The sequence below is a fragment of the Chiloscyllium punctatum genome, chromosome 1, assembly GCF_047496795.1.
Source record: "Chiloscyllium punctatum isolate Juve2018m chromosome 1, sChiPun1.3, whole genome shotgun sequence".
Classification (NCBI taxonomy): Eukaryota; Metazoa; Chordata; class Chondrichthyes; order Orectolobiformes; family Hemiscylliidae; genus Chiloscyllium; species Chiloscyllium punctatum.
The window spans coordinates 93,377,442-93,392,848 of record NC_092739.1 but is presented as its reverse complement, the minus strand read 5'-3'; the positions used below and the strand labels follow the sequence as shown (position 1 = coordinate 93,392,848).

Here is a 15,407-nt window from a genome sequence, read left to right as displayed (position 1 = left end):
ATAGACCAGTTAGTCTGACCTCAGTGGTGGGAAAGACGCTGGAGTCTATTATAAAGGATGAAATTACGGCACATCTGGATAATAGTAACAGGATAGGACAGAGTCAGCATGGATTTATGAAGGGGAAATCATGCTTGACTAATCTTCTTGAATTTTTTGAGGATGTAACTCGGAAGATGGACGAGAGAGATCCAGTGGATGTAGTGTACCTGGACTTTCAGAAAGCTTCTGATAAAATCCCACACAAGAGGTTAGTGAGTAAAATTAGGGCGCACGGGATTGGGGGCAAAGTACTAGATTGGATAGAGAATTGGTTGGCTAATAGGAAACAAAGGGTAGTGATAAACGGCTCCATTTCGAAATGGCAGGCAGTGACCAGTGGGGTACCGCAGGGATCCGTGCTGGGACCGCAGCTTTTTACAATATATGTAAATGATATAGAAGATGGTATCAGCAATAACATTAGCAAATTTGCTGATGACACAAAGCTAGGTGGTAGGGTGAAATGTGATGAGGATGTTAGGGGATTACAGGGTGACCTGGACAAGTTAGGTGAGTGGGCAGATGCATGGCAGATGCAGTTTAATGTGGATAAATGTCTGGTTATCCACTTTGGTGGCAAGAACAGGAAGGCAGATTACTACCTCAATGGTATCAAATTAGGTAAAGGGGCTGTTCAGAGAGATCTGGGTGTTCTTGTCCACCAGTCAATGAAGGCAAGCATGCAGGTACAGCAGGTCGTGAAGAAGGCTAATAGCATGCTGGCCTTCATAACAAGAGGGATTGAGTATAGAAGCAAAGAGGTGCTTCTGCAGCTGTACAGGGCCCTGGTGAGACCACACCTGGAGTACTCTGTACAGTTCTGGTCTCCAAATTTGAGGAAAGACATTCTGGCTATTGAGGAAGTGCAGCGTAGGTTCACGAGGTCAATTCCTGGAATGGCAGGATTGCCTTACACGGAAAGACTGAAGCGATTGGGCTTGTATACCCTTGAGTTTAGAAGACTGAGAGGGGATTTGATTGAAACGTATAGGATTATGAAAGGACTGGACACTCTGGCAGGAGGGAACATATTTCCGTTGATGGGGGAGTGCCGAACCAGAGGACACAACTTAAAAATACGGGGTAGACCATTTAGGACAGAGATGAGGAGAAACTACTTCACCCAGAGAGTGGTGGCTGTGTGGAATGCTCTGCCCCAGAGGGCAGTAGAGGCCCAGTCTCTGGATTCTTTTAAGAAAGAATTGGATAGAGCTCTTAAAGATAGTGGAGTCAAGGGGTATGGAGATAAGGCTGGAACAGGATACTGATTAGGAATGATCAGCCATGATCATATTGAATGGCGGTGCAGGCTCGAAGGGCAGAATGGCCTACTCCTGCATCTATTGTCTATTGTCTATTGTCTAGGCAAGAGGAAGAGCAAACTTCAGCTAGCATGTAATTTCTTATTACAAAAGAAGCATATGATCTCTCACTTCCAAGCATGTTTCAAACCTCCAAAAAGATTTAGTAAAGAGTTTTCAATATTTCATTAGGAATAGTCTACATGAACATTAAGATATACAGTATATAAAATTCATAATTCAAATCTGAATTGCAATTGCAAAAATAACTCCACAAGTGTCTTACCAAAATTATAGGCCTTACTGGTACAGGTCCAGACGTTGGAATATCATAGTCACTCCAATTTGGAAATTTAGGATGTACATCACAAACTAAATGAGATGTCTTTTTGGGATAAGGCTTAAGAGGAGATGATGGTGGAAACCTGTAAAAACAAAAGGAATATATCATGCAACAAGTTTACTTACACAGTAGTCAATTTTTTTAAATTGTTGTGAAAATATGCATTGAGAAAGGGACTTTGAAATTTATTCTCGTGTTGTGGACATTACTTTTTGCATGCATTTACTGGGCAAGAAAGTGTCAAAATCTTTAATTTATGCAAAATTAGGTTGTAAATTTGTAGTTGTCATTAAAGTGAAATCTACAGTTTAAAATTCAGTAGTTGCGAGATTTGATCAGGACTATTTTCAAGGGGTGGATTGGAATAGCAGCCCAATACAAACTAGCTCAAACTGAATCCTCATTAACTGTCTCAGATAAGCTGTTAGTTTGGTAGCACATAAGGAGGCAACTTGGCACTTGAGTGCGTGACTTACAATAGAGTGCTAGAGTTAGTGCTGGAAGCTTAATGGAGAAAGACGCGTGCTTGGTTGCATTTGCCTAAACCAAGTAGCTAATTAGTGATTATTGCTAACTTGTCTCAAGTAACACTCAGGTCTTTAGCTTGTCAGTAAGTAATTCTTTTCTCCTTTTTCTTAAAATTAGCTCATTCAGTACAAGATTGATATTAGTGTGTTTAAAAAAAATAAATTCAGTGCTCAGAGCAGGATTCTTCAACTGTAAGAACAGGGATACAGTGACTTAATTAATAACAAATAAAAATAGTTATGACGGGTCAAGTGATGAGCTGCAGCATGCGGGAGTGGTTGGACACCAAAGGTGATCTACAAATATATCAAAACTAACAGCTTGAGCAACTTTGGATCAAGCGGAGGAACTGGAGTCAGAGCATTATGCTAAATCAGGGAGGGGTAAAGTTAGCTGGACAGTATGTTCCAAGAGGCAGTCACACACCTTTGATTAGTTAACTCAAACTTGGTGTGTAATGTAGGACAGGAGAGTATGACTGCCCATAAGGCACATATGAAGAGTAACAATGCAGCTTTCAAGGATTCTTTGTCCAAGACATTTGTAACAAGACATTTGCAAACTATGCGGACGAGTGGGGAATGAAGGGACAATAAGTGAACACCATGACACAGGGAGTCATTCAAATTTTCGGGGAATTGTGGGTGGCGAGGAAACAGGAATGTAGTAATGGTACGAGACTCTATAACTAGGAGGATAGATATTGTTGTCTGCAACCGGGACAGGGAGTGCTGAGAGGAACTTGGATTGGGAGGGCAGGGATCCAAAAGTTGCCATCCACGTTGTATGAACCTTGACAAGATGAGTGAAGAAATCTCTCCTCATCTCTGCACTAGATAGTATATGCTGTATCCTTAAGACTAACACCTGGTTCTGGAGTCTCTGCCATCAAAACACCATTCCTACATTTACCCTGTCTACTCCTGTTAAAATGTTAAACAGGATTCAGAGATCTCCTTATTCTTCTAAACTTCAGTGAATATAGTCCCATCAAATCCAGTCTGTCCTCATAGTTCAGTCCAAACATCCCAGTAAACCATTGCTGCAACCCCCCTTTAGCAAGAACATCCTTCCTCATGAGACCAAAACTACACACATTATTCCAGGTGCAGTGTCCCAAGGCCCCTTGGTAAGATATCCCTGTTCCCTTACCCAATTCCTCTCGTTATTAAGGCCTATGTACCATTTACGTTCTTTAATGCCATCTGCACCTGCACACTTATGTTCAACGCCAGTGTACAAGGACATCCTGGTTTTATAGCACTTTTCCCTCTCTCAATTTATAGTTATTTAACATTATTACAAGGAGATCAAAGCTGGCAACTAAATATTCAGAGGTGCATGACTTTTAAAACATGACACTCAAGAAGAAAAAGGAAGTGGGTTAGCTTTGTTAGTAGAGGATGGAATAAGTACAAAAGCAAGAAATTAACTTAGATGATAAAACCACTCATTTGGTGTCTGTAAGAAATAAGGGAAGATAACATTGGTGGAATTAATCTATGGGCCCCCTGTCAGGAGCTGTACTGGAGGACAGAATCCTTTACTGGACAGACTATTGAGTATTGGAGTTGGAAGGTCATGTTGTGGCTCTGCAGGACATTGGTTAGGCCACTTTTGGAGTATTGTGTGCAATTCTGGTCTCCCTCCTATGGGAAGGATGTCGCAAAACTTGAAAGGGTTCAGAAAAAATTTACAAGGATGTTGCCAAGACTGGAGGGTTTGGGCTATAGAGAGAGCCTGAGTAGGCTGGAGCTGTTTTCCCTGAAACATCGGAGGCCAAGGGGTGACCTTATAGAGGTTTATAAAATCATGAGGGGCATAAATAGTGTAAATAGGCAAAGTATTTCTTTTCCCTGGAGTGGGCAAGTCCATGTCTAGAGGGCATAGGTTTAGGATGAGAGTGGAAAAAATTAAAATGGACCTAAGGGGCAACTTTTTCATGCAGAGGGTGGTGCATGTATGGAATGCACTGCCAGAGGAAGTGGAGGAGGCTGGTACAATTACAGTATTTAAAAGGCATCTGGATGAGTACATGAATCGGAAGGGTTTAAAGCATATGGACCAAGTGCTGGCAAATGGGAGTAACTAGGTTAGGATATCTGGTCGGCATGGATGAGTTGGACGGAACTGGAGATGTTTCCATGCTGTATACCTCTGTGACTCTAAATCATAAGATAATGAGGGCATGTTAAAAAAAGACATTAATCTTCATGTAGGTTGGTCAGATCAAATTGGCAAAGGAAGCTGCGAGGAAGAATTTAGATTGTTATAGAAAACTATCCTGAATACAATGTTATGGATCCAATGTGTAATGAGGCAGGTTTAAGAAATGATCTCAGAGTAAAAGATTTTCAAGAGAACAGTGACTACAAACCAAAAGCTAACTTCTGATATGTAAAGCGTAAGAAACTTGGGTTGGAAACATCTGTGCTTTACCGAAATAAGGATAACTGCATAGGGCTGAGGGCAGAGTGAAATAAATTAATATAATTAAGAGGCTTGAGAGGGTAGATGTGAGAAGAAGATTTCAAAAACAATGGGAAGCAAAGACTAGGGGTTATAATGTCAGACTAGAAGGTCACCCATTCAAGGAAAACATTTTTTCTGAGGGTAATCAATTGGCGGAATCTTTCACTGCAGAGGGCTGTGTTTGGATTATTAAGTTTATTCAAGGCTGAGACAGACATCTTTCCAGTAAGGCAACTACAAGTTAGAGGGAGAAGGCAAAAACGTAGAGTTGATTATCAGATCAGCTGTGATCTCACTGAATGACAGATTCAACGTTCTACATTTACTCCTCTGTCTTAGGGCATAAACGCTGGCCATAGGGGTAGACCATATCTCTAATTGATAAACAGGTAGTAAGTCACATTTCTTTGCTAGAGTCCATCAACAATTCTGTTAAGGGATTTCCCAGTTTTTGGATGAGTGACAGTGGTAACAGCAATACAGTGCCAAGTGGCTAAACTTATACTGTGCAGTAACATTACTAAAAATGGATTTTGTTCCACAGCAACACTGTAGTTTATGCTAATGCAGTCTATATTCAGAATAATCAAACTGAGTGGGTAATAAACTGAAGTGAAGAGATGTCGAATGTACACATTGCCCTACTTCATTTAGTTTGCATTCAACAAGGTGATTTTTGGCTTGATAAAAATCATTATTGACAAAGCTTTCAATGTAGAAATGGCAGTGTACTTCACCTCTTGCCCTCTACCCAAAATGTTCCACTAAACTTGTTTTAAGAATTTCATGCAATCTAGATTAGACTGTCGGTTGATTATAATAGAGTAAGAATCTGAAATAACACTTGCTTCTGGAAATGCGATTGATCTAAAACCAATTATTAGAGACTGCCTCACAGCACAAACCTAGAGGTTGATGAGACTCCTGGTCAAAGATGGTAAAACGATCAGAGAAATCTTATCATAGAAATATTTGCCCCAAATTATACTTCTGGTAAGCTTAAAATTAAGATTTCAAGAGGATTTCAAGTTCTATGCAAAAACGATGCCTGACTGAAAAAGAACATACACAAGACAAAAATGATCACAATTTAAAACAACTTGTAACATGAAAACCTCTACAATTCAAACAAAAAGAATGATAAAAGGATCAGAGAAGTGACTTAAAAAATTAAAATAGGTGAGTAGAGATGGCGGTTGGTATTACTATTAAGAGTCCTGCATATAAGCAAAAGAGTATACTTAACATACATGAATAAACTTCAGCTGAAGAAAGACATTGCATTGGAGTAAAGTTAGCATGGGAACAGCCACTCGACTAACGTGAGCTAAAATGGGTATGACTAGGACAATAAAATACTGTTTAATTGAACAGGGCCAGAAGGAGATTCAACAGAAAAGCCTTGACACCTCAACAGGTGACAGTGGGTCTTATCTTCAAAAACAAATGCCACATGAAGGAAAGGGGAAAAAAAACTCCACCAAATTTACTAGAACCAAAGCCCCATTAACTAAATAGTAAAAGGTTAAGTTGCCACAATCCTAACAGATCATACAGCTGCTCTCTAGTTGAAGACAGCAACTGGTCGCGGTCTAACCCGAAGGTTACCATGCCACAGGTGAGGCAGAGGTTGAGCAGGAGTGTCCGCAATGGCAACCTCAGCTGGTGCAGGCATTATATCCGTGCTGTTGGCATTACTGTGCAGCGCAAGCCTACTATCTAGCAGCTGAGCTAACCAACCCTCCAACCTTCACTACAACACAGTAAATAATTGTCATACCTGTATAATCGATTATTATCTTCAAAATCTTCTTTTCCCCATCTTCCTTTTATATCTTCAATTACATGGTTTTTTAAGAACTTTTTGAGTAACTGCACAGTCTGGTAACGAGTAACTTCAGATCCAAAATTGGGATTACTTCTCAGGAATTTATGTAACCAATCAACACCTTCTGAGGCAGCAAAGCAGGAATCATAAGTACGGAAGTGAAGACGATGCTTCTTCAGGGGCATCCGAGCTCGAAATAGCTCAATCGTTTCATTCCACTAGGAGTCAGGAGGAAAAATAGTTATCAAACCTATTTACGCTAGCAAAGGCATTTTCAAAAGCAAGAACTGAAGTTAACCTGCACATAACTTCCCATCATGTCTGGGAACATCAACTTATAAAATTACAGTTTGAAAATCCATGGAAACAGACTGCCATTTGAGGTTGCCATTCTCTTAAATCAGCTCTTAATTAAATCACCTTTTAATTCGGTCCAGAGTTGGCTTCTAAGAATATAAATAGGAGCAGCTATCCCTCAAACTGCCCTGCCATTCAACAAAATCTGCCCCAGGTCTTAATTCCTCTCTTGTGCCAACTCAGCATAGCCATCAAATCCCTGATATTTCAAAAATCCATTGACCTCCAATTTAAATACTTTCAGTGATCTAGCCTCCAAATGGAGATAAAGAAGTTCAGATTATCACTATCCTCAAAGAAGACATTCTTTCATGCCGGTTTTAAATTAGAATTTAAAGGGAAATTTAAAACTACATCCCCTAATTTAATATTTCCCGACTATTGGAAACATTAATAACATCTACCCTGTCAAGTCCTCTTAGAATCTTCTTTATTCCAATAAGATCACCCCTCATTCTTCTAATCTCTAATGAATAAAGGCCTACCCTATGCATTTTTGATAAGTCGATCCTTTTATTCCAGGAATTAGCCCTGTGAATCTCTGATGAACTACCTGCAAGGCCAGTTCAGATGGTTTCAATCAACTTGTTCAAACATACTATGTCATGTCTTAGGCTAGAGGGACTTGAATCCTGACACTATCATTGTGCCACAAGACCCCAAGTGTAACTGAAGATTTGCACGACAATTAACAGTAAACAAAAGGCTCATCCAGAATTTGAACAAGGAATTCCCTCTCGAATGCCTCAATTTAACTTACCTCTGCCACATTTCCCGAAAGTGCATTCGATATCTGAACCACTCAGGTGAAAAGATTTGTTCTTACATCACGTTTACTTATTTTGGAAAAATCCCTTTAAAAATAGTACCTTCAGGGAACTGATACAAACAGGAGCAATTTTCTTCCTCTCTACTCTGTCCAGCCTCAATTTTGAATACAGATCAAATCAGGCAGTACCTAGCCAAGGAGAGGCGAGGTTTGATGAGGGATAGCTAGCATGGCTTTGCCAGAGGTGGTTGTGTTTCACAAATTTAGTTGATTTTATCTTGAGGAAGTGAAAAATAAAAAATCAGTGCTGATTTTTCCTAATTAAAGCATCATTCTATGTGAGTGCTAATTCTACCTGATAAGTACATCTAGAAGCTTCCCATCACAGAGGTTGAACTGGCTGGTCTGAAATTGCTGGATTTAACCTCAACCTTTTTTGAGCATGGTGTAATGTTTGCAATTTCCAGTCTTCTGGTACCTCAAATCTATGGAAGACTGAAAGATTACGGCCAGTTTTCCTGCAATTTTCACTCACTCGAGCGATCATTCTCTCCAGTTACAGTTTGGTTCTCTTTCCACTAAAATGTATCAAACCCTCACAGCACAACATGAAGCCCAATACACCTCGTTTAAAATCACCATACTCTTTGCTACCTTCCCCCACCCTCCTCTCTGACCTATCACCTCCATCCCCACCCCCATTCAACTATTTGTACTCTTTGCGACCTTCTCCCCTCACCCCCATTTATCCCTCCACCCTGGAGGCTCCCTGCTTCCATTCCTGATGTAGGGCTTTTGCTCAAAACATCAATTTTCCTGCTCCTTGGATGCTGCCTGATCGGCTGTGCTTTTCCAGCACCACTCTGATCTAGACTCTGGTTTCCAGCATCTGCAGTCCTTGATTTTAACCTTACTGCTAATCCTCTTGCAAGGGATGCCTGCCTTGAAGAAGTTTTCCTCCTCCTCTACAAGAATACTCTAAGCTCTTTCTCCCTACCCCCACACCCTCTCATTTCTCTCTCCACTCTGCAGGCACCCTGCCTCTATTCCTGATGAAGAGCTTTTGCCTGAAACATCGATTTTCATGTTCCTCAGATGCTGCCTGGCCTGCTGTACTTTTCCAGCACCACTCTAATCTACACTCTGGTCTCCAGTATCTGCAGTCCTTGTTTTTACCTCTTTTCATAGCTAAACTGCTCCATACCAGACGATAGCCTGGTCAACATTCTCTGCACTCCCCTCATCACATCCTTGCTAGTGTGGTGACCAGAACTCCACACAGTACTCCAACTGTGACCTAACCAAAGTTTTATACAGCTCGAACATTATATTCCATTTTCAGTTAAAATGTTTCTTTTTTGGAAACTAAATTTTCGTTATATTTATTCTTTCCCCACAGGCTGCAAAATATAAAATTCCCAGAAGTTCCATTTTACCAAAAAAAGCCATTTCCCTCCTTACCCTAAAAGTCTATTTAAATTACTTCAGAAAATTACAAATAAACCACTTCTGGTTTGGACCATTTCCTGCAACTGCCCAAAGTGGTGATCTGATAATGTGCAACATTCCTTCCTTAAATGTGTAATTATTGTACTTCCTCTAATTATGAATATCTGAGACACAGAAATGTTGCAAACTGCGTTTAATAGGTGTGAAAGTTCAAGGGCTTGTCGGACCATCATGAAGCAATGAGAGCTTGGTCAAGGTGGTGAATTGGGAGTGCCTCAAGAAAGACAATGTGACAGGGAATCGTTGAACTTCAGATCCATGACTCAGGCCATGGAAAGCATGGCCCCAGTGCTGAAATGAGTAAGTTCAGGGATGCTCAAGAGGGCAGACTTAGAGGAGTGCACATCTTGAAAGGCTGTGGGGCTGGAGATGAGAAAGAGAGCGAGAGAACGACAAAGCCATAGGAGGCATTTGAAAATAAGGATGCAAAATTTTAAATGGTGTCAGTTTTTGACCAAAAGCCAATACAAATTAAGTAAGGAGAGGAGCAGCAGAGTTTGGGATAGCTGCCATTGTGCATAGACTAAAACATGGGAGGTCAGCAAAGGTGGGGCAAACGGTCTAGAGATAACAAACGTATGGATGAAAATTACAACACGAGAGCTGAGACAAGGGCAGAATCAGGCACTTTTATGGAAACAAAACATCGTGGTACAGTTATACAGTCAGACCTCATCTCAGTTAAACATCGTAGCAAGAATGTCAAGCTTGATTCAATGACAAGCAGCTGTCAGGAAGTGAGAAGGAATCAGTGGCTTGGGAAATAAGTTTGTAGCAGGTAAGAAGGCAGTAACGTTAGTCATCTCAATATTTATTGGGAGGATTACAGCATGACAGGTCATAGGAATAAATTAGAAAACTAAGGTAAACAGTTGAGAATATCAGTGTTTCTGACCAAGTCCATGCCAGTACAAGCTTCAAGACAGACGCCCACTGTCGCCCAATTTCAGGGACCAACTCTTCACCACTGGGTCCACTTTGCTGAAGCCACTAAACTCACTCCACTGTCAGGCCAAGCCCACTCATCCTGCTTCGACTGCAGATATTGCCTTGCTGGCACCACCATCTTCAACACAACATAATTAACATTACAAGTAAAATCCCAAGACTCCTCACACGGAGCTGTAACACATAATGTCCCAACTCCTATAGGCTGTTATGTTGAGGTTGTACAGGACACTGGCAACACCTCTTCTGGAGTACTGTGTGCAGTTCTGGTTGCTCAGTTATAGGAAAAATACTTTTAGCTATAAAAGGGTCAAGAAAAGATTTACCAAGATGTTGCCAGGAATGGAGCGTTAACAATTACAAAATTAATGCTGGAGATATGCTGCAGTGAAAAAACGTCTAAGAAGTTGACGGGTGACCTTGTGGAGGCTTATAAAATCATGATGGGTATACATAAGATGCTTTTCCCTAGGGTGGCCGACTTCAAAACTAGCAGGCATATTGGAAAAGTGAGAGGAGAAGGATTCAAGACAAGTGGCACTTCTTTTAAAAAAAGGAAGTGGCTTGCATGTGGGATGAACTTCCAGAGACAATACTGGATCCAGTTACAGTTGCAATGTTGAAAAGACATCAGGATAATTACATGAATACAAAATGTTTGGTGGGATATGGACCATACCCAAGCAAGTAGAACTAATTTAGTTTGGGATTATGGTTTGCATAGACTGATTCAACCAAAGGGTCTGTACCCATGCTGTATGACTCTGTAACAACATTGACCATTTAGAGTCATAGAGATGTGCAGCATGGAAACAGACCCTTCGGTCCAACCCGCCCATGCCAACCCGATATCCCAAACCAATCTAGTCCCACCTGCCAGCACCCGGCCCATATCCGTCCAAACCCTTCCTATTCATGTACCCATCCAAATGCCTCTTAAATGCTGCAATTGTACCAGCCTCCACCACATCCTCAGGCAGCTCATTCCATACACGTACCACCCTCTGTGTGAAAAGCTTGCCCCTTAGGTCTCTTTTTATATCTTTCCCCTCTCACTCTAAACCTATGCCCTCTCGTTCTGGACTCCCCCACTCCCAGGGAAAAGACTTTGCCTATTTACCCTGACCATGCCCCTCATGATTTTATAAACCTCTACAAGGTCACCCCTCAGCCTCCAACGCTCCAGGGGAAACAGCCCCAGCCTGTTCAGCCTCTCCCTATAGCTCAAATCCTCCGACCCTGGCAATATGCTTGTAAATCTTTTCTGAACCCTTTCAAGTTTCACAACATCTTTTCAATAGGAAGGAGACCAGAATTGCACGCAATTCAAAGTACAAAGGGATCCACAGTACAAAGGAATCTGGGACTGCAACTCGAGGATTCTCTAAAGGTAAACATGCAGGTTGAATCCATGATTAAGAAAGCGAATGCAATATTGTCATTTATCTCAAGAGGGTTGGAATATAAAAGCAGCGATGTGCTACTGAGACTTTATAAAGCTCTGGTTAGGCCCCATTTGGAGTACTGTGTCCTCAGGAGGGACATACTGGCACTGGAGCGTGTCCAGCAGAGATTCACACGGATGATCCCTGGAATGGTAGGTCTAACATTCGAGGAACAGCTGAGGACCCTGGGATTGTACTCATTGGAGTTTAGAAGGTTAAGGGGAGATCTAATAGAAACTTACAAGATAATACATGGCTTGGAAAGGGTAGACACTAAGAAATTGTTTCCGTTAGGCAGGGAGACTAGGACCCGTGAGCACAGCCTTAAAATTAGAGGGGGTCAATTCAGAACGGAAATGCTGAGACATTTCTTCAGCCAGAGAGTGGTGGGCCTGTGGAATTCATTGCAGCAGAGTGCAGTGGAGGCCGGGACGCTAAATGTCTTCAAGGCAGAGATTGATAGATTCTTGATGTCACAAGGAATTAAGGGCTACGGGGAGAATGCAGGTAAGTGGAGTTGAAATGCCCATCAGCCATGATTGAATGGTGGAGTGGACTCGATGGGCCGAATGGCCTTACTTCCACTCCTATGTCTTATGGTCTAATATTCCAACAGTGGCCTAACCAATGTCCTGCACAGCTGCAACATGACCTCCCAACTCCTGTACTCAATACTCTGACCAAAGGAAAGCATACCAAATGCCTTCTTCATTATTCTATCTAACTGCGACTCCACTTTCAAGGAGCTATGAACCTGCACTCCAAGGTCTCTTTGTTCAGCAACACTCCCTAGGACCTTACCATTAAGTGTATAAGTCCTGCTAAGATTTGCTTTCCCAAAATGCAGCACCTCACATTTATCTGAATGAAACTCCATCTGCCACTTCTCAGCCCATTGGCCCATCTGGTCCAGATCCTGTTGTAATCTGAGGTAACCCTCTTCGCTGTCCACTACACCTTCAATTTTGGCGTCATCTGCAAACTTACTAGCTGTAATTCTTATGCTCGAATCCAAATCATTTATGTAAATGACGAAAAGTAGAGGACCCAGCACCAATCCTTGTGGCACTCCACTGGTCACAGGCCTCCAGTCTGAAAAACAACCCTCCACCACCACCTTCTACCTTTGAGCCAGTTCTGTATCCAAATGGCTAGTTCTCTCTGTATTCCATGAAATCTAACCTTGCTAATCAGTCTCCAATGGGGAACCTTGTCGAACGCTTTACTGAAGTCCATATCGATCACATCTACTGCTCTGCCCTCATCAATCCGCTCTGTTACTTCTTTAAAAAACTCATTCAAGTTTGTGAGACATGATTTCCCAAGCACAAATCCATGTTGACTATCCCTAATCAGTCCTTGTCTTTCCAAATACATGTACATCCTGTCCCTCAGGATTCACTCCAACAACTTGCCCACCACTGAGGTCAGGCTCACCGGTCTATAGTTCCCTGGCTTATCTTTACCGCCCTTCTTAAACAATGGCACCACATTAGCCAACCTCCAGTCTTCCGGCACCTCACCTGTGACTATCGATGATACAGATATCTCAGCAAGAGGCCCAGCAATCACTTCTCTACCTTCCCACAGAGTTCTCAGGTACACCTGATCAGGTCCTGGGGATTTATCCACCTTTACCTGTTTCAAGACATCCAGCACTTCCTCCTCTGTAATATGGACATTTTGCAAGATGTCATCATCTATTTCCCTACAGTCTATATCGTCCATATCCTTTTCCATGGTAAATATGACACAAAGCTTAGTCAAAATGATCAATCAAGGATCTTTATTGAGTCTGCAGCACTTACTGGTTTTTATTCACAATTTTACACAGGTTCTCAAGACACTCAACACTATTCCAGGAACTAATTTACCCTCACTGTACCACTTCCAAGGTAAGTTTTTAAATTTCTTGATTAAAACGGCAAGCATTAGTCCAGAAGAATCGAATTCACCAAAATTCTGTACAAATGGTGCAATTTTTTTGTTCCTGTACTCTGGTATCCTTTCAATAATCGTAATTATACCATCTATCTTCCTAATTGCTTAAATACTAACACAGTGCTCCTTAACAAGCACGACAAATTCTGTGTGGACATCAACATATACAAATTTCACACTGAAAGATATTCTGCTTTACCAACATTACTACCAAGTCAACAACCTTACAAATCCCCACATTATTCTCAATCTGCTATCTTGTTGCCTCTTCCACCAGTCCATGATTATTTGCAACCTTCGTAACCCCCTCCACAGCTTCATTTTCACCACATTACCAAACTAAATTACACTACTTTCCTCTTCATCCAAGCGATGAAAAAGAATTATAATAAGTCTCCAACACATCCTTGAAGAAGCACTCCACAATAAGCCTACCAGTTCCAAAAGGCCACATTTAATGTCCACTCCCTGTCCACGGATTTATACTCTGCCCATGAAAACACACTAGCCCCGGTTTCTTGTCTCTCAACCTTTTGCAGGGCATCTTAAAATGTACTTTGGAAATGAGATTACTTACAGTGTGGAAACAGGCCCTTCGGCCCAACAAGTCCACACCGCCCCGCCGAAGCGTAACCCACCCATACCCCTACATCTACCCCTTACCTAACACTATGGACAATTGAGCATGGCCAATTCACCTGACCTGTGGAGGAAACCAGAGCACCCGGAGGAAACCCACGCAGACACAGGGAGAACGTGCAAACTCCACACAGTCAGTCGCCTGAGGCGGGAATTGAACCCGGGTCTAAGGCGCTGTGAGGCAGCAGTGCTAACCACTGTGCCACCGCGTGTAGCATCTTGAGAGACATTTGGAAAGAATCAGGAACGTTTGGAGCCCCAGTGGGGCCTCATCAAGTTAAACATGATTTCTTTATTAGTTTTTGCTTAAAGTAGTTCGGGAAGTATAGGTTAATAAGATGATTTTTCATCAGGTCAGAGTTGAGGATATCCTGCACCTTGTTTTTAAATATATTAACAGCAGCATTTTACTTTCTGATGAAGGGTTTATGCCCAAAACGTCAGTTCTCCTGCTGCTCGGATGCTGCCTGTAGTTTTCCATCACCACACTCTCCACTCTGATCTGCGGTCCTCACTCTCTCATACCTGCGTTTTACTGTCGCCTGTAATAACTTCCTGCTGGCTGTCCTCCGTTAATCTACATGCATCAAATAACGTGAACACCCCCCCCACCCAGGAGTTGTCGTTTCGCTTCTCTCCCACACCGGGGAAGTTCTGAAACCCCGAAATCTAGACATTTCCCATACAACGTGCAGGACAGAGTGCGCTCACAGGAAGGAGACATTTAACCAGCGGCGCTGCCGGGGACACCGTGCAGACAGGGCGGGCATGGCGGGGGGGACTCACCAGCTTGGTGGCTCGGTACGGACCCGCCGCTATCTTGCTGTCCATGCTGTGGGGGGGGCGTCCCCCACCCCCACAGGGCCCGGTCTCAGGACCGCGGTGACGCCGCCTCAGTGTCCGTTAACTCCCATCACAGTTTCTCAATGGGACACGGGCAGCCCGGGCAGTTTGAAATCGACAGCGCTCGCACTGATTGGGCGACAGCTGCGGTCGCGTGACCCTCAAAAGGGGCGGCCCTGATAGGACGACGGTAACCAGGGCCCAGAGCCGAGATAGAACAGGGAGCTTGAATGGACGGTCTTGGACCAACCAGAGGCGAGGAAGGAGCTGGCGGGCATTGCACCTGCGCACTGGGGGAGGAGTGAGGATGGACAGGGTGGGAGGTCTAATAGAGACAGAACTTGGACTGTCAGGTTTACACCAATGCTTTTAGTGGCAATTGCTAGAATAGAATTAGGTTTCTTGTTTATTTAGAGCAATGTTTTTTGCTAGTATTGAAAGC

The 15,407-nt window shown here is 42.5% G+C and overlaps 1 protein-coding gene across 1 annotated transcript in view; it reads right to left on the bottom strand.

The window, feature by feature from the left end:
• Positions 1-15,090, bottom strand: part of LOC140477366 (DEP domain-containing protein 1B-like) — a 31,413-nt gene extending 16,323 nt beyond the window's left edge. Inside the window, exons 1-3 of the mRNA XM_072571145.1 lie at positions 14,909-15,090; positions 6,467-6,732; positions 1,630-1,768 (exon numbers count right to left, since the gene is read on the bottom strand). Coding sequence (XP_072427246.1) covers positions 1,630-1,768; positions 6,467-6,732; positions 14,909-14,953 — 450 coding nt within the window. The 5' untranslated portion in view covers positions 14,954-15,090. The remainder of the gene's footprint in view (positions 1-1,629; positions 1,769-6,466; positions 6,733-14,908) is intronic.
• Between the last annotated feature and the right edge of the window lie 317 nt (positions 15,091-15,407).